Source organism: Indicator indicator, chromosome 22 (genome assembly GCF_027791375.1).
Source record: "Indicator indicator isolate 239-I01 chromosome 22, UM_Iind_1.1, whole genome shotgun sequence".
NCBI lineage: Eukaryota > Metazoa > Chordata > Aves > Piciformes > Indicatoridae > Indicator > Indicator indicator.
The window spans coordinates 7,586,586-7,603,113 of NC_072031.1; the positions used below are offsets into that span (position 1 = coordinate 7,586,586).

Here is a 16,528-nt window from a genome sequence, read left to right on the forward strand (position 1 = left end):
GGTCACAAAAACCCCATGAGTGCTCCGGGCTTGGGGCAGAGTGGCTGAAAGCTGTCCAGCAGAAAAAGACCTGGGGGTGCTGGTTGACAGCAGCTGAAGGTGAGCCAGCAGCATGGTCAAGTGGCCAAGAACACTGATGGCATCCTGGCTTGGATCAGCAATGCTGTGGCCAGCATGACCAGGGCAGTGATGGTGCCCCTGGACTCAGCACTGGTGAGGCTACACCTTGAGTACTTGGGTTCAGTTTTGGGCACCCCAGCATAAGAGAGAGACTGAGGTGCTGGAGAGGGTCCAGAGAAGGGTACAAAGGGTCTGGAGAAGAGATCTGGTGAGGAGCAGCGGAGAGAACTGGAGGTGTTCAGTGTGGAGAAGAGGAGGCTGAGGGGAGACATCATTGCTCTGCACAACTCCCTGGAAGGAGGTTGGAGTGAGGCAGGGCTTGGTCTCTTCTCCCTAGAGATAGAACCAGAGGAAGTGGCCTGAAATTGCACCAGGGGAGGTTTAGGTTGGAGATGAGGAAAAATTTCTTTGTTGCAAGAGTGGTCAGAGATTGGAACAGGCTGCCCCCGGAGGTGGTGGAGTCCCCGTCCCTGGAGGTGTTCAAGAAACTTGTGGACATGGCACTTGAAGACAGAGTTTTAGTGGCCATGGTGGTGTTGGGTCGATGGTTGGACTCGATGATCTTAGAGGTCATCTCCAACTGAAATAATTCTCCAACTGAAACAATTCTATGATTATAGTGCCGCTGGCGGGACCTGGACGTGCTGTCCTGGGCAGGAGGCAGGTGCTGAGAAGCCTCCTCCAGCAGGGGGCAATGGCGGGCTGCAGCTCCGAGGGCAGCCGGGCCCCGCGGCTGGGGCTCCACTTCCCCGGGCACAGCACCGCAGACTGAAGAAAGGGGACCGAGACTGGTGCTAATAACGGGCGTCACCGACGCTCCGGACACGGTGAGGTGATGAACCGAATCCATGATCTGTCCAGGAGTCAGGGACAGCGAGAAAACTGGAGACAGCTGCAACATCCACCCAAGGAGTTCATCCAAAATACAACTTAAAGCTGTGTCCAGGGGCCACCCATGAAATGACAGAGGCAGAGGACAAAACACATCACTCAGGCCTAAATGGAGGTTAAATGGAGCTCTCAGACCTTGGGCAGAAGACGTGGGTGGGAGTCCCAGGTGAGATGGTCAAGCCAGTTGTGGCCATGACACAGAACAGACAGGGCAGTGCTCTTCACCCAGACATGTGCCAGCTGTGTCCTTACCGAAGTCTGAATTCCAAGGCTGAGGAAAGCATCTCTGTAACTGGCCCTATAGCTGCAAAATCACCTGTAGCTCTCTGGGTATTAGACCTTGAGAGCTGAACTGATTATTAATACACCGTTTGCAAATGTAAGGAACTGTGCTGCACCAGTGGGAAAACTGTGACTATAAGTGATGTCAGAAGACCTGAGACAGGCATATTATAAACAAACCCTAGGCTTTTCCTCAGCTCATGTACACAATTCGGATTGGCAGGTGACCTCCATGTCACTGGGCTATGTAGCCCCAGAAACATTGCTATCTGCGTTTGTTTGTTCAGAGTTGGTCTGATGTTTCCCACCCTAAGAAGAACACATCCTATCTTCTCCCTCCCACGGAATGCAGATTAAGTAACTTCATTCTTACCTCTAGTAGATAAAACCCCTTCGTTTGTTGGTAGCAGCAGTGCTGATTTTGGAGCATGAAAGTAAGGGAAGGTGATGGGAGGAATCACTAGTTTTTGAGTTCCATATATGGTGTATAAAGAAGAAACTAGTATCAGGAGTCAAAAAGCTGTGTTGCCTATGTGCTCCTGGTGTACCTCCTTCTGCAGTATATTGAGCTGTGGGAACCACTGTGCAAGTTGCTGAAAAGTGTAATCTCATTATAAAAATGGGGCAATCAGTTCTGCTCACTGAAACCGGGTGAGGTATGCTATTGATTTATGTGAAAGCATTCTTAATGTCCTTCTCTAGTACTGTGAATCTCACAATACATCTATGGTCTGGGTTTGACTATGTGACAAAAAAAAGTCTTTTCTGAGCTGTCCACATTGATGCCCTTTCTTAAATTGATGCTTTATTTACACTTGCCTATGGCTTACAACATTTTCAGTGTTTGTCAGACCATTTAGCAAAAGATAATACAAAAAACATTTAGACTGTAATGATTATTACTTCCAGAATCAAAAAGCCATATTATGTTGGGCCTTCATATATGAATACAAAAATCCCGCTTCTAGACAGAGGCAAGTACTGCCTAACACTGGGCTGTTGCACATGCATGTAGTATCCAGAGCTGATCTCTCAGCAGGTTCTGGGCTGCACTCCAAAATGCACTAGAAATAGGACGTGTTGATCAAATCCAACTGTTCGTCAGCACTAAAATTATAAGATTTGATAGTGGGATTATGGATTTTGTCAGTTAACTTGGCTCCATGAGCATCAAGGAAGAAGCAATCCAAGTACTATAGGTTTGTGTTGCAACTTAATCCTCGCTTCTCATCTTGTTGAACACAAGGATTCCCCACACACCCTCACCTGTGTGTTTGTTCCCTTTCCTGGCATAAAAAAGAACATCTTCTCCTATTTTCCAGTTATGGTCACCAGTACATAAATGTGTGTGTCCTCAAACATGACAGTTTCTGCTTTCAAACTGATGGTTTAGATATCTGCACTTGATTAGTATGTCTGTCTTCCTGCCTCTATCAGGAACAGATTTGCAGATTAGATTAAACTACCGAAGATGAAACAAACTATTTTATTGTTTTTTCTATTTTTACTGGCTAGATGAGTGAAATCTGTGAAATAGACTCTGCTGAAGGGTGCTGGGAGACTCAAGAGACTGCTTGTCTGGAAAGGCCTGTGGTGAAAGAGAAAGATTTCTGCAGCACAGGGTTCATGACACACGCAAGCACAGAAATGCAGGAAAGATGGAGTGATAGGGCTATGAGCTGGAGCTAAGAGAGTTCACATTCTGCTGCTCTGAGTCTAACCAACATTTTATGTCATTTGATCAAATTTAACAAAACTAAACTAAAAAGAGTAGACTTGTTTCTCTGGAATTATTCTTCTCCTGTCTGCTTACTTAACCAGGAAAACTTCTATGGCTTTATATGGCCATTGACTAATGGTGGTCTCAGGAAAAAGATTGCTTTCATAGGCTGGGCTTCTGCTCCTTTGAGCAGGAGTTTGCAGATCGGTGATCTGAAGCCCTGAAGCTCAGGGATGAAAGGAATGTTTCAGCATGCCAAACACCGCTATTTGACACTTGCCTTTTGCTTTGATGCATTAGAAGCCACCCTGTGAAGACAAGTCATCTTGACTGAGAAAGCACAACAGGTTGAGTGCTATCTTAATGCTTGTGCTCTTTCAAAATGAGTTTGTGTCAGTGCTGTGATACCTATACTGCTGAGAAGCATGCAGGCTGATCTTATCCCTCCTGAAATGAGCATGCAAATGACTAATGCCGTACAGAGACACAGCTCTATCACTTGTTACTGGGAATACCAGTACTTAACCAGAGGTGGGCACTAGCAGAGCTATACTGGTGTTCACATGCAAGCCACCATGCTGGTCCCCTTGGCTTTATGAGGTGTAAAATACATCTTCACTTAGGAGCCTTCTTTTTTTTTTTTTTTCTGGTGGTGGTGGGAGCAGCATTGACATAGTGCTTTCATCTGCAAACTGGGGAGAGCATTTAGTTCTTCCCTCTCCTACTTCTTCTATGATGTTTTCAAACCAACTTAGACTAATGCTTCATACAGTCAAAGTTCTTTCCAAAGCTCTCAAACACTAACGTCTGAAAAACCAAAGTTTGCATTTATTATAGAATCACAGAATTGTTTAGGCTGGAAAAGACTTTTAAGAAAGAATAGAATGGAATTCAGCTATTAATTACTCTGCCCTTTAACCATCAGGCTGTCATCTTTTCCAGACTGTCCTGGCCTGATGGACATAGGCAGCAGCATCCGTGACTTTTCATTTTTCTCAAATAATTTTCTACTACATTCATCTATTTCCTTTTGCTTCTCTATCTCATTAAATTTTGTGCTGTCCTTTCCATAGCCTGACCTGATGCTCCTCACTCCATTCTGAGTAGAGTTGTTACCATTTCCCTTTCACTACTATCACCAGTGCAGCACACCTTGTTAATTGACCAAGAGTTTATGAAACTGGTTCTGCTTCTGTGCAGACAAGTTCATAAGCAAGAGCTGTGTAGATTTTGAGAGATTTCAAACACAACTGATCTGGCAATTTCAGGAAGGATCTCTCCAATTCTGAAGATTTGAAATTTGGCACACTACATCAAGCTACAGTAAGGGTTCTAAAAGTTTGGGATCCCCAAAATCCTTCAGTCATATGGTTCTTGTTTTAAAGATTTTCTTCTCCAGAGGAAATTATAGCAACTGTTAATGACAGGAGCATCTTATTCTTCTCCTGCCACTAGATTGTGGTATAGCATAAAATACACCCTTGGATATAGTTTTTACAAGATAAAAAGCAAAAAGGACCAGAAAGGGGATATATTTTTTAGATATCAGAAAAGCCCTGTGCTTATAAGACTGAAAACACATCACTGCTGGCACCTCCTCTGGCTGTCACACAAGGTAGACATGAACTCCTTTGGTTGCTGCGTTTCCTCCAGATGAAGGCTTCCCCCGGTAGTGGTTTTGGGAAGGATGTTTCAATCTACTTTGTTACTTATCACTGAAATCTTTCTTTGCATTGCCAAAAATAATCAGTACTGGCAGTCGCCAGAGGGACAAGGAAAGACCTCCCAAAGAGGAATGAATGTGACTGTAGTGTAGATGGCACATGTACGCATCTCAGTATGCTTGCTAAAGCTGTTGAGCCCTTCACATCTAGGAGATGTAACTAAGGCTTCAGGAATCTGCTTGGTGGGTAATCATATATAGTGTTTTCTGTGTCTAAGGCAGAAAATAAACTTGCCATTTTTGGAGAAGTAATAAAAGCTCTGGAGAGGAAGTGGGCTTGGCCTGTTTTGTAATTAAATAAAGCTTGTTTGAGCTATTCTTGCTTTTCACTGTTCTCCATTAGATCAGCCCGTTACCTATCTTGGAATAAAATGTTGTTAAAATCAAAGTAGTTGCAACCATTCAGGGATAATAAAGAACAATGTCCACTGCCCGATTCTCTCTAAATAGTGCAATTATAAATTCTGATGAAATCAGGAACCCTTTGAAGTCATCAATGGCATATCAAAAAGTAAAATTACCCTCTTTAGCAAAAATTGTTTATCATGGTTTTATGAAGAATCATACATAGTTTTAAAATACTGATAGGGTTTAAATCATGGTTCAGCACATTGCAAATATTGCTGCTTCTATGAGGCACACAATTCCAATAGCTCTTCCAGAGGAAAAGCAGCAAGTGTGCTGCTGCTTCCTTGGACTAGAGGGGTGCTGGACTTCTGTTGCTGCAGGAAGTTAATTTAGGAAAGGGCATGGCCATATGTCTTCTGAACAGCAGCCACCGTTGGAGTCAGGCATTGCTATGCCAGTAGAGTTAGTATTTGCTAGCTAGGAGTTGGTCACATTCTTTTTTTGAAGTACAGAAATTGAAACTTTACTTAACAGTGTGCACAGTCACTGTTTGATCCACTTGGAAAGTGAGTGTTGGGAGGTGAGAAGACAGTACAAAGTCCTTTGCAGGCAGTGTTCCTCAGGGAAGGTCACCCTGATCATTCTGATGTTTGACAAGACTGTTACCATTCTAGAGCTTCAGTAGTTCAGCAGGAATCAGACCTCCTGTGGTGTCATTGTCACACAAGGTACAGTAGTCACTACTGCTGAAGGATACATTACCTATCTCCAAGGATTCCTGGTGCATAAGTAAGTCACCCTTTTCATCCTGTGAGTGAGTGGGATCATTCCTTCCCATGCTAGGGCTCTCAAGATTGGCTTTAATTGTTTCAGAGATTTTCAGGCCAACTGTATCATCAGCATGGTTTTGTGTGAACAACCTTACTTCTGTCTCCTCAGCTCTTAAATACTTGATGGGGACATACTGCTGGCTTGGACCCGAGGCAAATACGAACTTTTCTTCTGCAGCAACCAGATCTGTGCTGTTCACAGATTCCAAGGAGATCTTGGAAATCAGTTCTTGGGTGTTTAGATCAGAAACTCCATCTGTAGTCACTTTGTTTGAGCTGCTGGTCTCTTCTCTTCTGCATTGGCTACAAGCTTCATTAGGTCCAACCCAGTCCTGGTGAAATGATCAGTAAATTCACAGAACACTTTGGATTAGTGGGGACTCTCAAAGGTCATCTAGTCCAACTTCCCTGTAGTCATCAGGGATATCTTTAACTAGATCAGGTTGCTCAAAGCCTTGTCCAACCTGACCTGGAATGTTTTCAGGGATGGGGCTTCTACTACCTCTCTGATCAACCTATTCTTAGTGTTTCATCACCCTTATTGTAAAAAAATTTCTTCCTTAAGCCCAGGCATTTTTTCTAGGGCTGGAATTTGCAAAATAACTGTCTTTCTGTATGGCTTTGGCACAGTAATCCAGAGATTTAGTGCAAATCCACTGGGTAAAGTTAGTGTAATGGGGTAGAGGACCTACCTGCTAATTTCACAAGATTTCACTAGAAATTCTCAAGATTTTGCCTCCAGAATATGCTACAAAGTGCTTGTATTGCCTTGGCTTTGTAAAGACAGGGTATACTTTTCATGTTCAGCATGGATAAGGAGTGAATGACTGAATGGGTTTTGTTTCTAAGGAGAGAAGCTGGGCAGAAGGCTCTGGTGCAGCTAGTATGTGGAAGAAGGAAACTGAAAACATAATAAACTCTCAGGAAAACTGGAACAATGTGTTAGTAACTGTGTTACAGAGCTAGAATGACTGATCCCAAGAAAAAGAATTCCTCCCCTTGTGTACCGAGGGTCATAAGAAAGAAATTGAACTTATTACCTTAAAATTCCCATTGTGCAAATTATAGAGTGGCTGAAAGAAAGCAGCTGGTGTGGGGATGTTAAAGCACGAGAGACTTTTTGCCCTGAAGTGAGAAAACGACACTTAAAATAACAAAACCTGACAGGCAATTTTTCTGCATTCTGCCCCAATGATACAGCACACTGATCAGATGAAAGCCCCACTCTTATCTTTGCAAGATTGCACAAGCACCCTATTTCACACGATTTCTGACATTTCATTCAATTGTCTGTCTCCTGTGCATGCATCCAAAGTTTCCAGGCTGAGATGTACTCTTCAAAGTTTCCAAGGAATGCTCTGTGCCACAATCATAATGCTAGTCTATTACTGATTAGATGCACAGGGTTATTTAGGCATTCATTTAGCAACTTATTTGACCTAAACCACTGCTTCTGGAAGCATTGTAGAGCATTCTAGTTTCACTATATTAAGAGAAATTCTGCCAGACGTCTTAGTCCTGTTCTCAGAGCCTAGCTTGTGGCAATATTTTAGCATCTAGCCATTATGTATTGTTTCTGCAGGAGTGCCATGTCTGCAGAGCACAACAGTGTGTGGCAAGATGCTTCTTGAGAGACTTTCAGGACAACTTGATCTCCAAACCTAAGAAACTGAATCTCAGGGAGTTTCTCACCTATATTGGTATTTTACATGCTGACTACTGACAGGCATGTCACAAGTAGTTTAACTGCTTTTATGGAATGCTGTGTACTTACACTTCCAATGTATCTACGTGAAACTTAACCAAAAAAAAGTCCATATCTTTACATTTCTTTAACTCCAAGAGCCTTGAGCTTGAGCTGAGTTTGGGTGCTACAAAGGCACTTTGTTCTCCTTAAGGATTGTGTAGTGGGTCATTAACTATCATCGGCCAAGGAACAGGTTGGGTCCCAAGACTTTCAGTAGAGTTTTTGAAAATTATTGAGTCTGTACAGCAGAAATAGGGATCAAAAAGGATATAAGGACACTTGATTTACCCTCTTCAGGCTTAGAGGTCAAGGGGAGCTTAATGAAAAACTATAGCATACCTTGAAGAAAGCTTGCAGTTCCAACAAAGGTAGAGCAGAGTGGTAAAACTCAGAGGAATGAACAAGAATTGCATAGTTCTGGTATTAAGGATCTTTTCAGACAGTTTTGGTACATCTAGGAAAAGAATCATCACAGAATATAGTTGATAAAAAGTCTGGGAGTCAAAACAGAACCCCAAATAACCAAGCAATGCAAACAAGACAGGCAGCTAAAGACCTCAAGGAAAGTGCTTGGCTATGAAAACAAGAGGAAGCTAGTTCTGATTCGAGCTTTGTTTGACCAGGTATCTTCCCTTTTTTTGTAACATGGGCCTGAAAAGACATGACCTGAGATTAAAACAAGGTTGGTTTTACCTGCTCTTTGAAACACTGTTGTCTGGCTCCACTCGCTCCACTGGCTCTGGTAAGAATCCTCATTGTCAGAGACTTTGCAGCGAACTCGTGCAGCATAAGTAGCGCCACTGCGGAGCTCGGAGGCTTCAATTGCCAGCTCTGGCAGCCAGCTGGGCACTGTCTTGTTCAGCGCCATCTGCAAGGCATCACAAGGAGTTTCTGTCAACAAGGCTGGGCAGAGGGGTGGTCATTTAAATACTCTTTCCCTCCCCCATTTTCCAAATCTTTTCTTGGATGCAAGAAGAGAGCTTGCATGATGATGGATAATTTCTGAATGCAGTGTTCAGGAGAAGATTTATTCATCTTAAGTGCTGATGTTTTACATAAAACCTTTAGGCCTTGAAGTGGAAAACCAGAAGGGCCAGCTTAGAACAGTTAGCTGCCAGAAGGCTCTGAGCTGAATGGCAAGGCCATTGCACCCAAAGAGCAAGGCAGGATCAGTGTGTGCCACCAGTTACCTCCCAGGACATGCTGTACTCCTTATACTGCAACTCGTATTGAAGAATTTCAGCAAGGTACTTAGGCACACTCCACTGTATCTGACACTTGCTGGCAGTAGCATTGCTCTGGACATTCAAAGGTGGATCCAGTTTTACTGCAAACAGAGAAGGAGATGCATGATACTTGTCTGACTAAAGTCCTGGAAGATAAAGCTAGGTGTAAAGAACGATACTAAGACCACCAGTAGACCAAATTAGCTTACAGGGTAGGCCGAAACAGCTACAGAAGTGCCATCAATTAATGGGGATGGTCTATCCCCTGGGGATACTCTGCAAGCCAAGAACCACTCTGGATGTCACATCTGTGCTTCCAGCACACTGACTAACAGACAAGTTCTGAGATCCTGAACACTAGAGCATTTTTCTGAAGTACCAGGCTATGGGACACTGAATTAGATCCATGACTCTGCTTCCTCATCACTTCATTTCTTAGGGAAAAACAAAACAAAACAACTCCACAACTATACAGGCAATCCAGTTGTACATTATCCATGGCGCAAGAAAACATGATGCAGATGAGAAGTCTGCTTGAAAATTGCTCCAGAGCCAACGCTCTGTGAAGTCCCAGAGAAGTCAGAATGCAGAGGCACTAGGACTGCATTCTCACTGATCAAGCCCCACTGTCTGCTCTCCAGGGATGGGCAGTCTGGCTCATTTCTGTTACTTTCATTTGCTGTCTTTGAGACACCTTTTCTTTGAGAGCATGTCAGACTTAGCCAAAGCTTCTGTGCAGAGCCCCTGCTGGCAGCTGCCCTAGCTCATACTCACTGTGTTTGCGTGGACTGTACTCTGGAAAGGTGATATAGGTGCGACTGTGGCCAAAGAAGCTGCCTTGGAGAGAGACTCTGTAACCATCTGTCTCCAGGATCTGTCTGGCAAAATGGATTGTGCAGTGGTACTGATCCTGTGTGCTCTCACTGGCAGTGAGCTTGCAGCTGGCATTGCAGCCCTTTGACCAGAGGCTAGAAAAATAAAAGGGCTGAAAGTTGAAGTCATAATGATTAAGTGCTTTTCAGTTTATGGAAGATGGGTGGTAGCCTAGCTCAGAACCACATTCTGGAAGAACATGAACATCTTCAGTGCACATGGCAGAGAAAGCAATGCTAAAGCTGGCTGGCTGGCAGGGCTAAAGAGGGAGGAAGGAGACACTTTCATAACCTCACTGCTGAGAACACCAAACCTCCCAAGAGCTGTGCACAGGACCCAGTCCCTGCCCCTGCTCTCTGAAAGTGAGAAGGCTGCTAAAGTGTTTCTGGCAGGAAAGTGGCTAGTGCAGGGGTAGGAGTGGGTGGACAGTTAGGTACAAGTGCACAGAACAGAGCTAGCACCTTGTACAGTAGAGCCTCTTTTGCTACAAACAAACAAGCACTGAAATCAAAGCATGTCAGAAGCTGGCTTGCTGTTTGGGGATTTTTGATGTTCAAAAGCACAGCATAACAGGATGATTGATATCTTGGGGAAATAGCTCCAAAGAGCAGTATTATATTATTAAATTATCTAATATAGCCATTTTTAGCAAGTCTTTCATGTTGCATGTGATCCCACATTAAACTGGGATACCACAGTTTATCAGCTTGGCATTTTTTCACAGATTTCAAGTCCAGTATTGTTAAGAGCTGAGCTACTTTGACTTAACCTTACCAGGATATATGAAGCATCTAATGTCAATGTGGCTTATCCCCATGTAACAGTTAACTGGTTACTGGTAGTCAAGACAATGTTATTATATGATCTAAAGACATTCACCTCAAATTAACCTGTCACAATGCTTGTTATCCTGCCACCTAGCAAACTATTCACCTGATTTCTTCTGTTAGAGGAAAAATTATTCACATAATATTCTAAATCTGTTATTGAAGCTTATAACTCACTGGACCTTCAAAATTCTTTTGTGGATAGGTAGATAGATAGATAGATAGATAGATAGATAGATAGATAGATAGATAGATAGATAGATAGATAGATAGATATACACCACTAGGGGTTTGGTTTCTAGACAGGAAGACAAGGAATGATTAGAAATTTAATAGGAAACTTCATGTAGGCTGGGCTAGACTGGGGAAGTCCCCAGATGATGGGGAGCAGAGGCTGGGATGGGAAAGCTATCTATGCTGAGAAAAGCCCTGTCAGAAGGGCTGGATGGACTGCCCTAATCCAGTATAAGATCATGCAGCATGCGTGCTGGATCTCTGCTGCTCTCCCCAAGGCTGTGTGCCCAACAAAATGGTGTGAAGGGAGCAGCTTCCAAAGCAGCCTGGGAAGGGGGTGGTGAGGTGAGAGATCTCCTGCTCTGAAGGGAGCAAAACCCACAGCTGGGTCCTGTCTTTGCTCTGCACTGTCTTGCCAGGACCACCAGACAGCTCTTGGTGTGCAGTGATCTTACTTGGTGAAATGCAGGTGGAAAGGTCCATTGCCCATGGGCTCCTCTGTTGCCCACACGCAGTTCACAGTAGTCACATAGTTATTCAGGCAGCTCAGGCTGCCAGGGAACTCTGCAGAGAAAGGAGACCAGAGCTGGATTCATGTACCACCTGAGAAGACCTTGCTTGATATATCAAATACATCACTTGCTAGTGCTTCCTTTACTGACTCCTCATCTATGCTTCCTCATGATTTTCTTCCTCTCTTACACCACATGTCACTGCATGAGATTAATGTAACATCTTAGGACAGGGACCTTGGGCACTGCTGCTGCCCAACTTGCCCAGATGTGCTCAGTTCCCTAGGCCTGGCATTGCCAGCCATCTGTACCAGTTCTTGGGACCTGAAAAAGGCAGTCACGAGATCTGGTGTTGCATACTTCAGGGTCTGTATGTATGTGCCCCTCTTCCCACTGTGGACCTATTCCAGATCTCATCTTACCTCTCCCTCTTCCTCCACCAAAGAGCAGCACAGCAGTGATGCACAGCTGGAGGCCCAGCTGCCACACATCTCCCATTCCAACCAGTATCTAAAACAGAACAATTGTTAGAAGCAGTTCTGTTAGCATTTGTGCCAGCAGGGTGAACCTTTAGCTGCCTGCTTCTGCCAGTCCCGACACAAGCCTGACCTTGACTCTGTCAGACAAGGTACCAAATCAGCTATGTGATTTCTTCTGTAGGAACTGTTCTCATGCCAGTAAAGAAATCTAAGGCTCCAGCTGCCTGAAAGGACATTTTTAATTCCTGCCATTTGATCAGGGGCAAGAGCTGTTCTGTCTTTCCTTCTTCCTGCATTTTTTGGCATCTGCTTTATGACAATTTAAGAGCAGCAGAGAGCCACAGTGGGTTGGAACAAAAGTTCTTGGTTTCTCTGTATCCTGTTTCTGACAGTAACCAAAACCAGATGCTTAGAGAAAAGCATAGCAATAGGGGAAGCATGGATGTTCTTCTCTGAGAGCATTCTCAGCCCCTAGACATTTGCAGCTCCAGGGACCTCCTAGAGCAGACGTAATTTGTGTGTATTCTAGCTTCAGTAGAGCTTGTCCATCAACAGTAGTCACTTGCTGAAAGCCATCAACACCACAAACACTGTTGTCTGCCTTTAATGATGGTTCTTGCTTTCTTTTATGGAGTCAAATGACTGCTCTTTTGCACTTTCCCTTTCTCTTCAGTATTGGAAGGCTTGTTTGACCTGCTGATGTCAAAAAACTTTGGAGGGAGCCTTTCTGTAAGCCACTTGTGATTGTCCTGAGCTAGTGAAAAGTTTTGAGGTCAGGAACAAAAGCTGGGATAGAGATGGGTGTTCTAGCCTAGGAATTTTCTGGTTTAGAAATTCCCCCATTTCATATCTGAAAAAAATAAAGACCATCAGTTTTCTGTCTTACAGGCACACAAACACAAGAAGCTACAATTCCAGACAGCTGATTGAGATTCTCATCTGCAGAGTGGGAACCTTAAAAATCACAGTTCCTTCCCCAGAAGTATTTCCTTGCCTTAAAAGAAAACTCTGAAAGACAGGGTCAGAGGGAAGTGCTGATATGCTCCCAGTCAAAGCACTTATGGGATGTAGAATACTTGGGGTCTAGCAATTACCCAGGTTACTGAAGGGCTGTGTAGGGGTATCTGAAGTGTGTCTTATCTCTTTACAAGGCTATGCTGCATTTCCCATCTTCCTTTTTAACCAGGTTTCCATTCTGTGAATGATTTCCTGATTGAGTTTTCATTTTAAATTATACTTTTTCATAAAAAGTGTCTGATTTGACAATTTTCTACCACACAAAGTTTTATGTGAAGAAAAGGAAAAGTGTCAGGAGAAACACTGAGTACAGCATTAGAACAAGACCAGATGAGTATGGCCTGTCTGTAGAATAAGACTGTGGGTTTGAACCAGCCAAGGGTATGAAGCAGTCTTGAACAGCAGTGAGTGAGAGTCTGTGTTTAGCAATCATTAGGATTGTTTTACTGAAGGGACTAAACAACCTGATGGCTATGGTAGGAGGAGGCTGGGCTCCATGACCAAGCGTTTCCTTCCAGTCCCAGATTTCACAAAGCTGGACAGCAGCATCCACTTAGCAACCTCTTTCCTGTAATTATGCCCTTTTCTGAATTAAACAGTAGAATAACCAGAATGTTTCAGAAACTGGTTAAGAGAAAAAGAATCCTTCTGGCTTCCATTTCACCACCTCTTCATTTATGTTGGTTTTGAGTTTTGGGTTTGTTTGGGGTTTTATTGTTTTGGGGTATTTTTGTGTGTGTGTTTTTTGTAAATATCCTGTTTTGCTGCAGATCTTCAGAGTGGGGGTTGCCAAGAGGAAATGTCACCATTAGCTGATTAGCTGAGGGATGTTGAGAGGCATGAAGTCTCTTCTGCTTATCACTCTGATCAGAGCTGCATACGATCCCTGTGATAAGTACAGTAAGACTGACTAAACATGAATTAGAGAACACTGCATTAAGTAAAATTATCCATGTGCTTACAAGAACTTGTTTGGGCACACAAACAAACATAGGCCAGCAGAACTAAACCAGGACAGAATATTTCCAGGTAACTGCTACTACTGCACCCACCCCCCCCCCACTCCACTCTCTCACGCCCCACTGTTCACTGTTCAGTTCTGCAGTGTTTGAAGCATGTCAGACATTTCCTGGTTCTCTAGTGCACCTGGAAACAAATGCAGCATGTTTAAATGAAAATTTTTCTGTTAGAAGCCATGAATGTTAGTTATAAGTAAGTCATGAAACACTGAAAGTCTGACAGAATTATTTGGGGAAACAGAACATAGCCAGCTGAACAAGATCCTGCAGCACGTGAATGCAGTTAAGGAGCTAATATGTGGCCGTGGATGCACAGAAATAAAGAGAAATGTTATTGCAGCTATGTGCAGTGTTTGGAACACCATTGTTGCTTCTGTTGGAATTCACACTTTAAACAAACAGTTGCTGAAAAGATGAAAATAGTTCTGAAAAGATATATAAATATAAATATAATAATAACCAATCACATCTCTGTCTGTGGATAAGCAGTTGAGAGCATTTGGAAAATTCGTCTTGTACAAACTGTGGTTAAAAATACTTGAAATTACTTTTGGGAAATAGAGGCAGCTGATAGAATGACAGGAGGGAAAGGGAATGTCAGGGCTGCATATCCCAAGTTCTGGCTAACTTCCCCCCCACCTGCCCTTAGGGGTCCAGCAGAACACACAATAAAAAGATGTCCTTTGCTTTTAAGAATTTGTAGGGTAAAATAAATTATTTGTAGATATCTCTGAAAGGGGAAGTGATATACAAATGTGACAGCACAGCCTCAACATGGGGCTGCCTAGACATTGTCTGAGCTTTAGCAACTCAACAAAGCAGAACTTTAAGGAAAGACTTAAAGAGTGAGATTGAGGTAGCTCAAGAGAATTGTAGACAGCACCTTCAGTGTGTGTAGCAGCAGCATGGAGGAAGGTTAGGTGGAGTTGATTTGATGATCTAGTGGGAGGTGAAAGCTGGCATCACAGAAAGGGTTGACTTCTTGATAGGGAAGTGAGAAAGAGGAGAAGGATGTCAGTGGCTTGAGGACAAGAAGCTTATGTTTGATGTGATACAGAAAAGAAGATAGAAGAATTGTGTAGAGAAACATAATGGGTCACAAAAAAGGGCCTTTGCATCTTTGACCTCTGGATGCTCTTCTATGCTCACCGAAACCTTAGAGGAAGTCAGAAGCTTCAGGCTGTTTTGCCAGTGGCTCTGAGCCTTCCCAAAATGTGCTCTGCTCTCCCTCCCTCCCACAGCAAGGTGCAAGGAGTGGTGTACAGTGGGAGCAGGGACACCAGACCTGGGCCCTTGAACACTCTACTACCACTCCTTACATCTCAGTAATTAGTTATAAGTGATCTGCTCTCCTTGGCTATAGTCCCTTCCTTTGCTTCAGTCTCTTCCAGAGGCAGCACCAACAGGCACTAATGGAAGGCAGGACACTGACTCACACCTATGAAGTAAAACAGGGACAGGGAATAGTGTGTCTGGACCCACATGCACACCTCTCCACCCCGTAAGATCAGCCCCAAGTGTGCATTCTCCAGAGTGGTCCATTGTGCTATTAAGTGTGGACATTCCTTCGATCGTCCCTTCCTACAAGAAACTATGTTGTAGGTCCTTTAAGAAAAATTAATGCTACATTATCTGCCTCTTGAACACCGAGGCCTCTAAGCACATGGCTGACAGAAGCACATCAAGGGCATTGAGGAGTTTCACAAGATTAGCATGCAGACTGCTGAAGAACGAGGCACAGATTATCAGAAATCACCCCACATAACCAGTCTCTTTCTCCCTTCACCTTTGCAGAGCCATTTTTCCACAATACGGTGCTCATGAACAGCTTTGTATTATTAGATTTGAGAGACCAGCCTGGATCCCAAAGGCTGACAAAAAGCTGCTGCAAAGAATAACTGCTGCAAAAAAGTGATATGCATGCATACACACCACCTATGTATGTAGATACACAGATACACATATATTTAAAAGCATATTTCTCTCTGCAAAGTCCCAAACATTGAGGGCTCTTTTGGTTGGACTCATTTACGTTGGTCTGTCTCAGTCAGAGAGGAGCATCTAAAAATCTGTTGTGTAAGACACCTCTTTCTAGCACAAACAATATCAGAATTAATGCAATAGAGTGGTTTCGTGCTGAGCAAACTAGCAGAACAAAAGAGCAAAGACCCTTCTGGTGATCTTACTGTTCTAAATTCCCAGTAAAAGAAACAATCTAGACTTCTACTTTTAGTAAAGTATCATGTATTCTATCCTGTACTGGAATGTCCAGCCCAGAAGAACATGAATCACTTACCAGCACGAAGAAGGCCTTGCTTTTCACACAGTTTCTGTCTCTTGATAATTCAGGCTGTGCAGTTTGGTGATCAGGCAGCAGCAACAGTGGCATAATAAAGCAGAGCTTACTGTGCCCGATTCTAAAGATAATGTCAAGAACCAATGAAAAACTGCTCAGATTATCAGATTGAGCTAAAGTAGCTGCATCTGCAAGTACTCATTACTGATGGAGAAACGAGGGTTAACATTTAAAAAGCTAAATAATTTATTGAATAGAAAAGTACCTTTTCCAGTCAAACATTTATATAAAGAAACGGCTGACAGATGAGCTCTCCAAGTGACAAAATGCCATTTTGTAGCCCTGTCTGGATGTGAGACTGCATCCATTCACCAAGGTCTCTGC

General features: G+C 43.4%; 1 protein-coding gene across 1 annotated transcript; it reads right to left on the reverse strand.

Moving 5' to 3' along the window:
• Positions 1-5,754: 5,754 nt before the first annotated feature.
• Positions 5,755-11,831, reverse strand: LOC128974676 (interleukin-9 receptor-like). Its single transcript, XM_054391355.1, has 8 exons — positions 11,756-11,831; positions 11,277-11,385; positions 9,662-9,855; positions 8,852-8,988; positions 8,355-8,529; positions 8,001-8,115; positions 6,955-7,039; positions 5,755-6,246 (listed from the first exon to the last, which is right to left on the reverse strand). The coding sequence occupies exons 1-8, from the start codon at positions 11,829-11,831 to the stop codon at positions 5,755-5,757; spliced, it is 1,383 nt and encodes a 460-aa protein (XP_054247330.1).
• Positions 11,832-16,528: the final 4,697 nt, after the last annotated feature.

Coding starts and splice junctions, on each gene's coding strand:
- LOC128974676 (XM_054391355.1), bottom strand. CDS start 11,831: ATGGGAGATGTGTGGCAGCTGGGCCTCCAGCTGTGCATCACTGCTGTG. Junction 11,386..11,755: donor TGGTGGAGGAAGAGGGAGAG/GTAAGATGAGAT, acceptor CTTTCTCTGCAG/AGTTCCCTGGCAGCCTGAGC. Junction 9,856..11,276: donor TTCCACCTGCATTTCACCAA/GTAAGATCACTG, acceptor TTATTTTTCTAG/CCTCTGGTCAAAGGGCTGCA.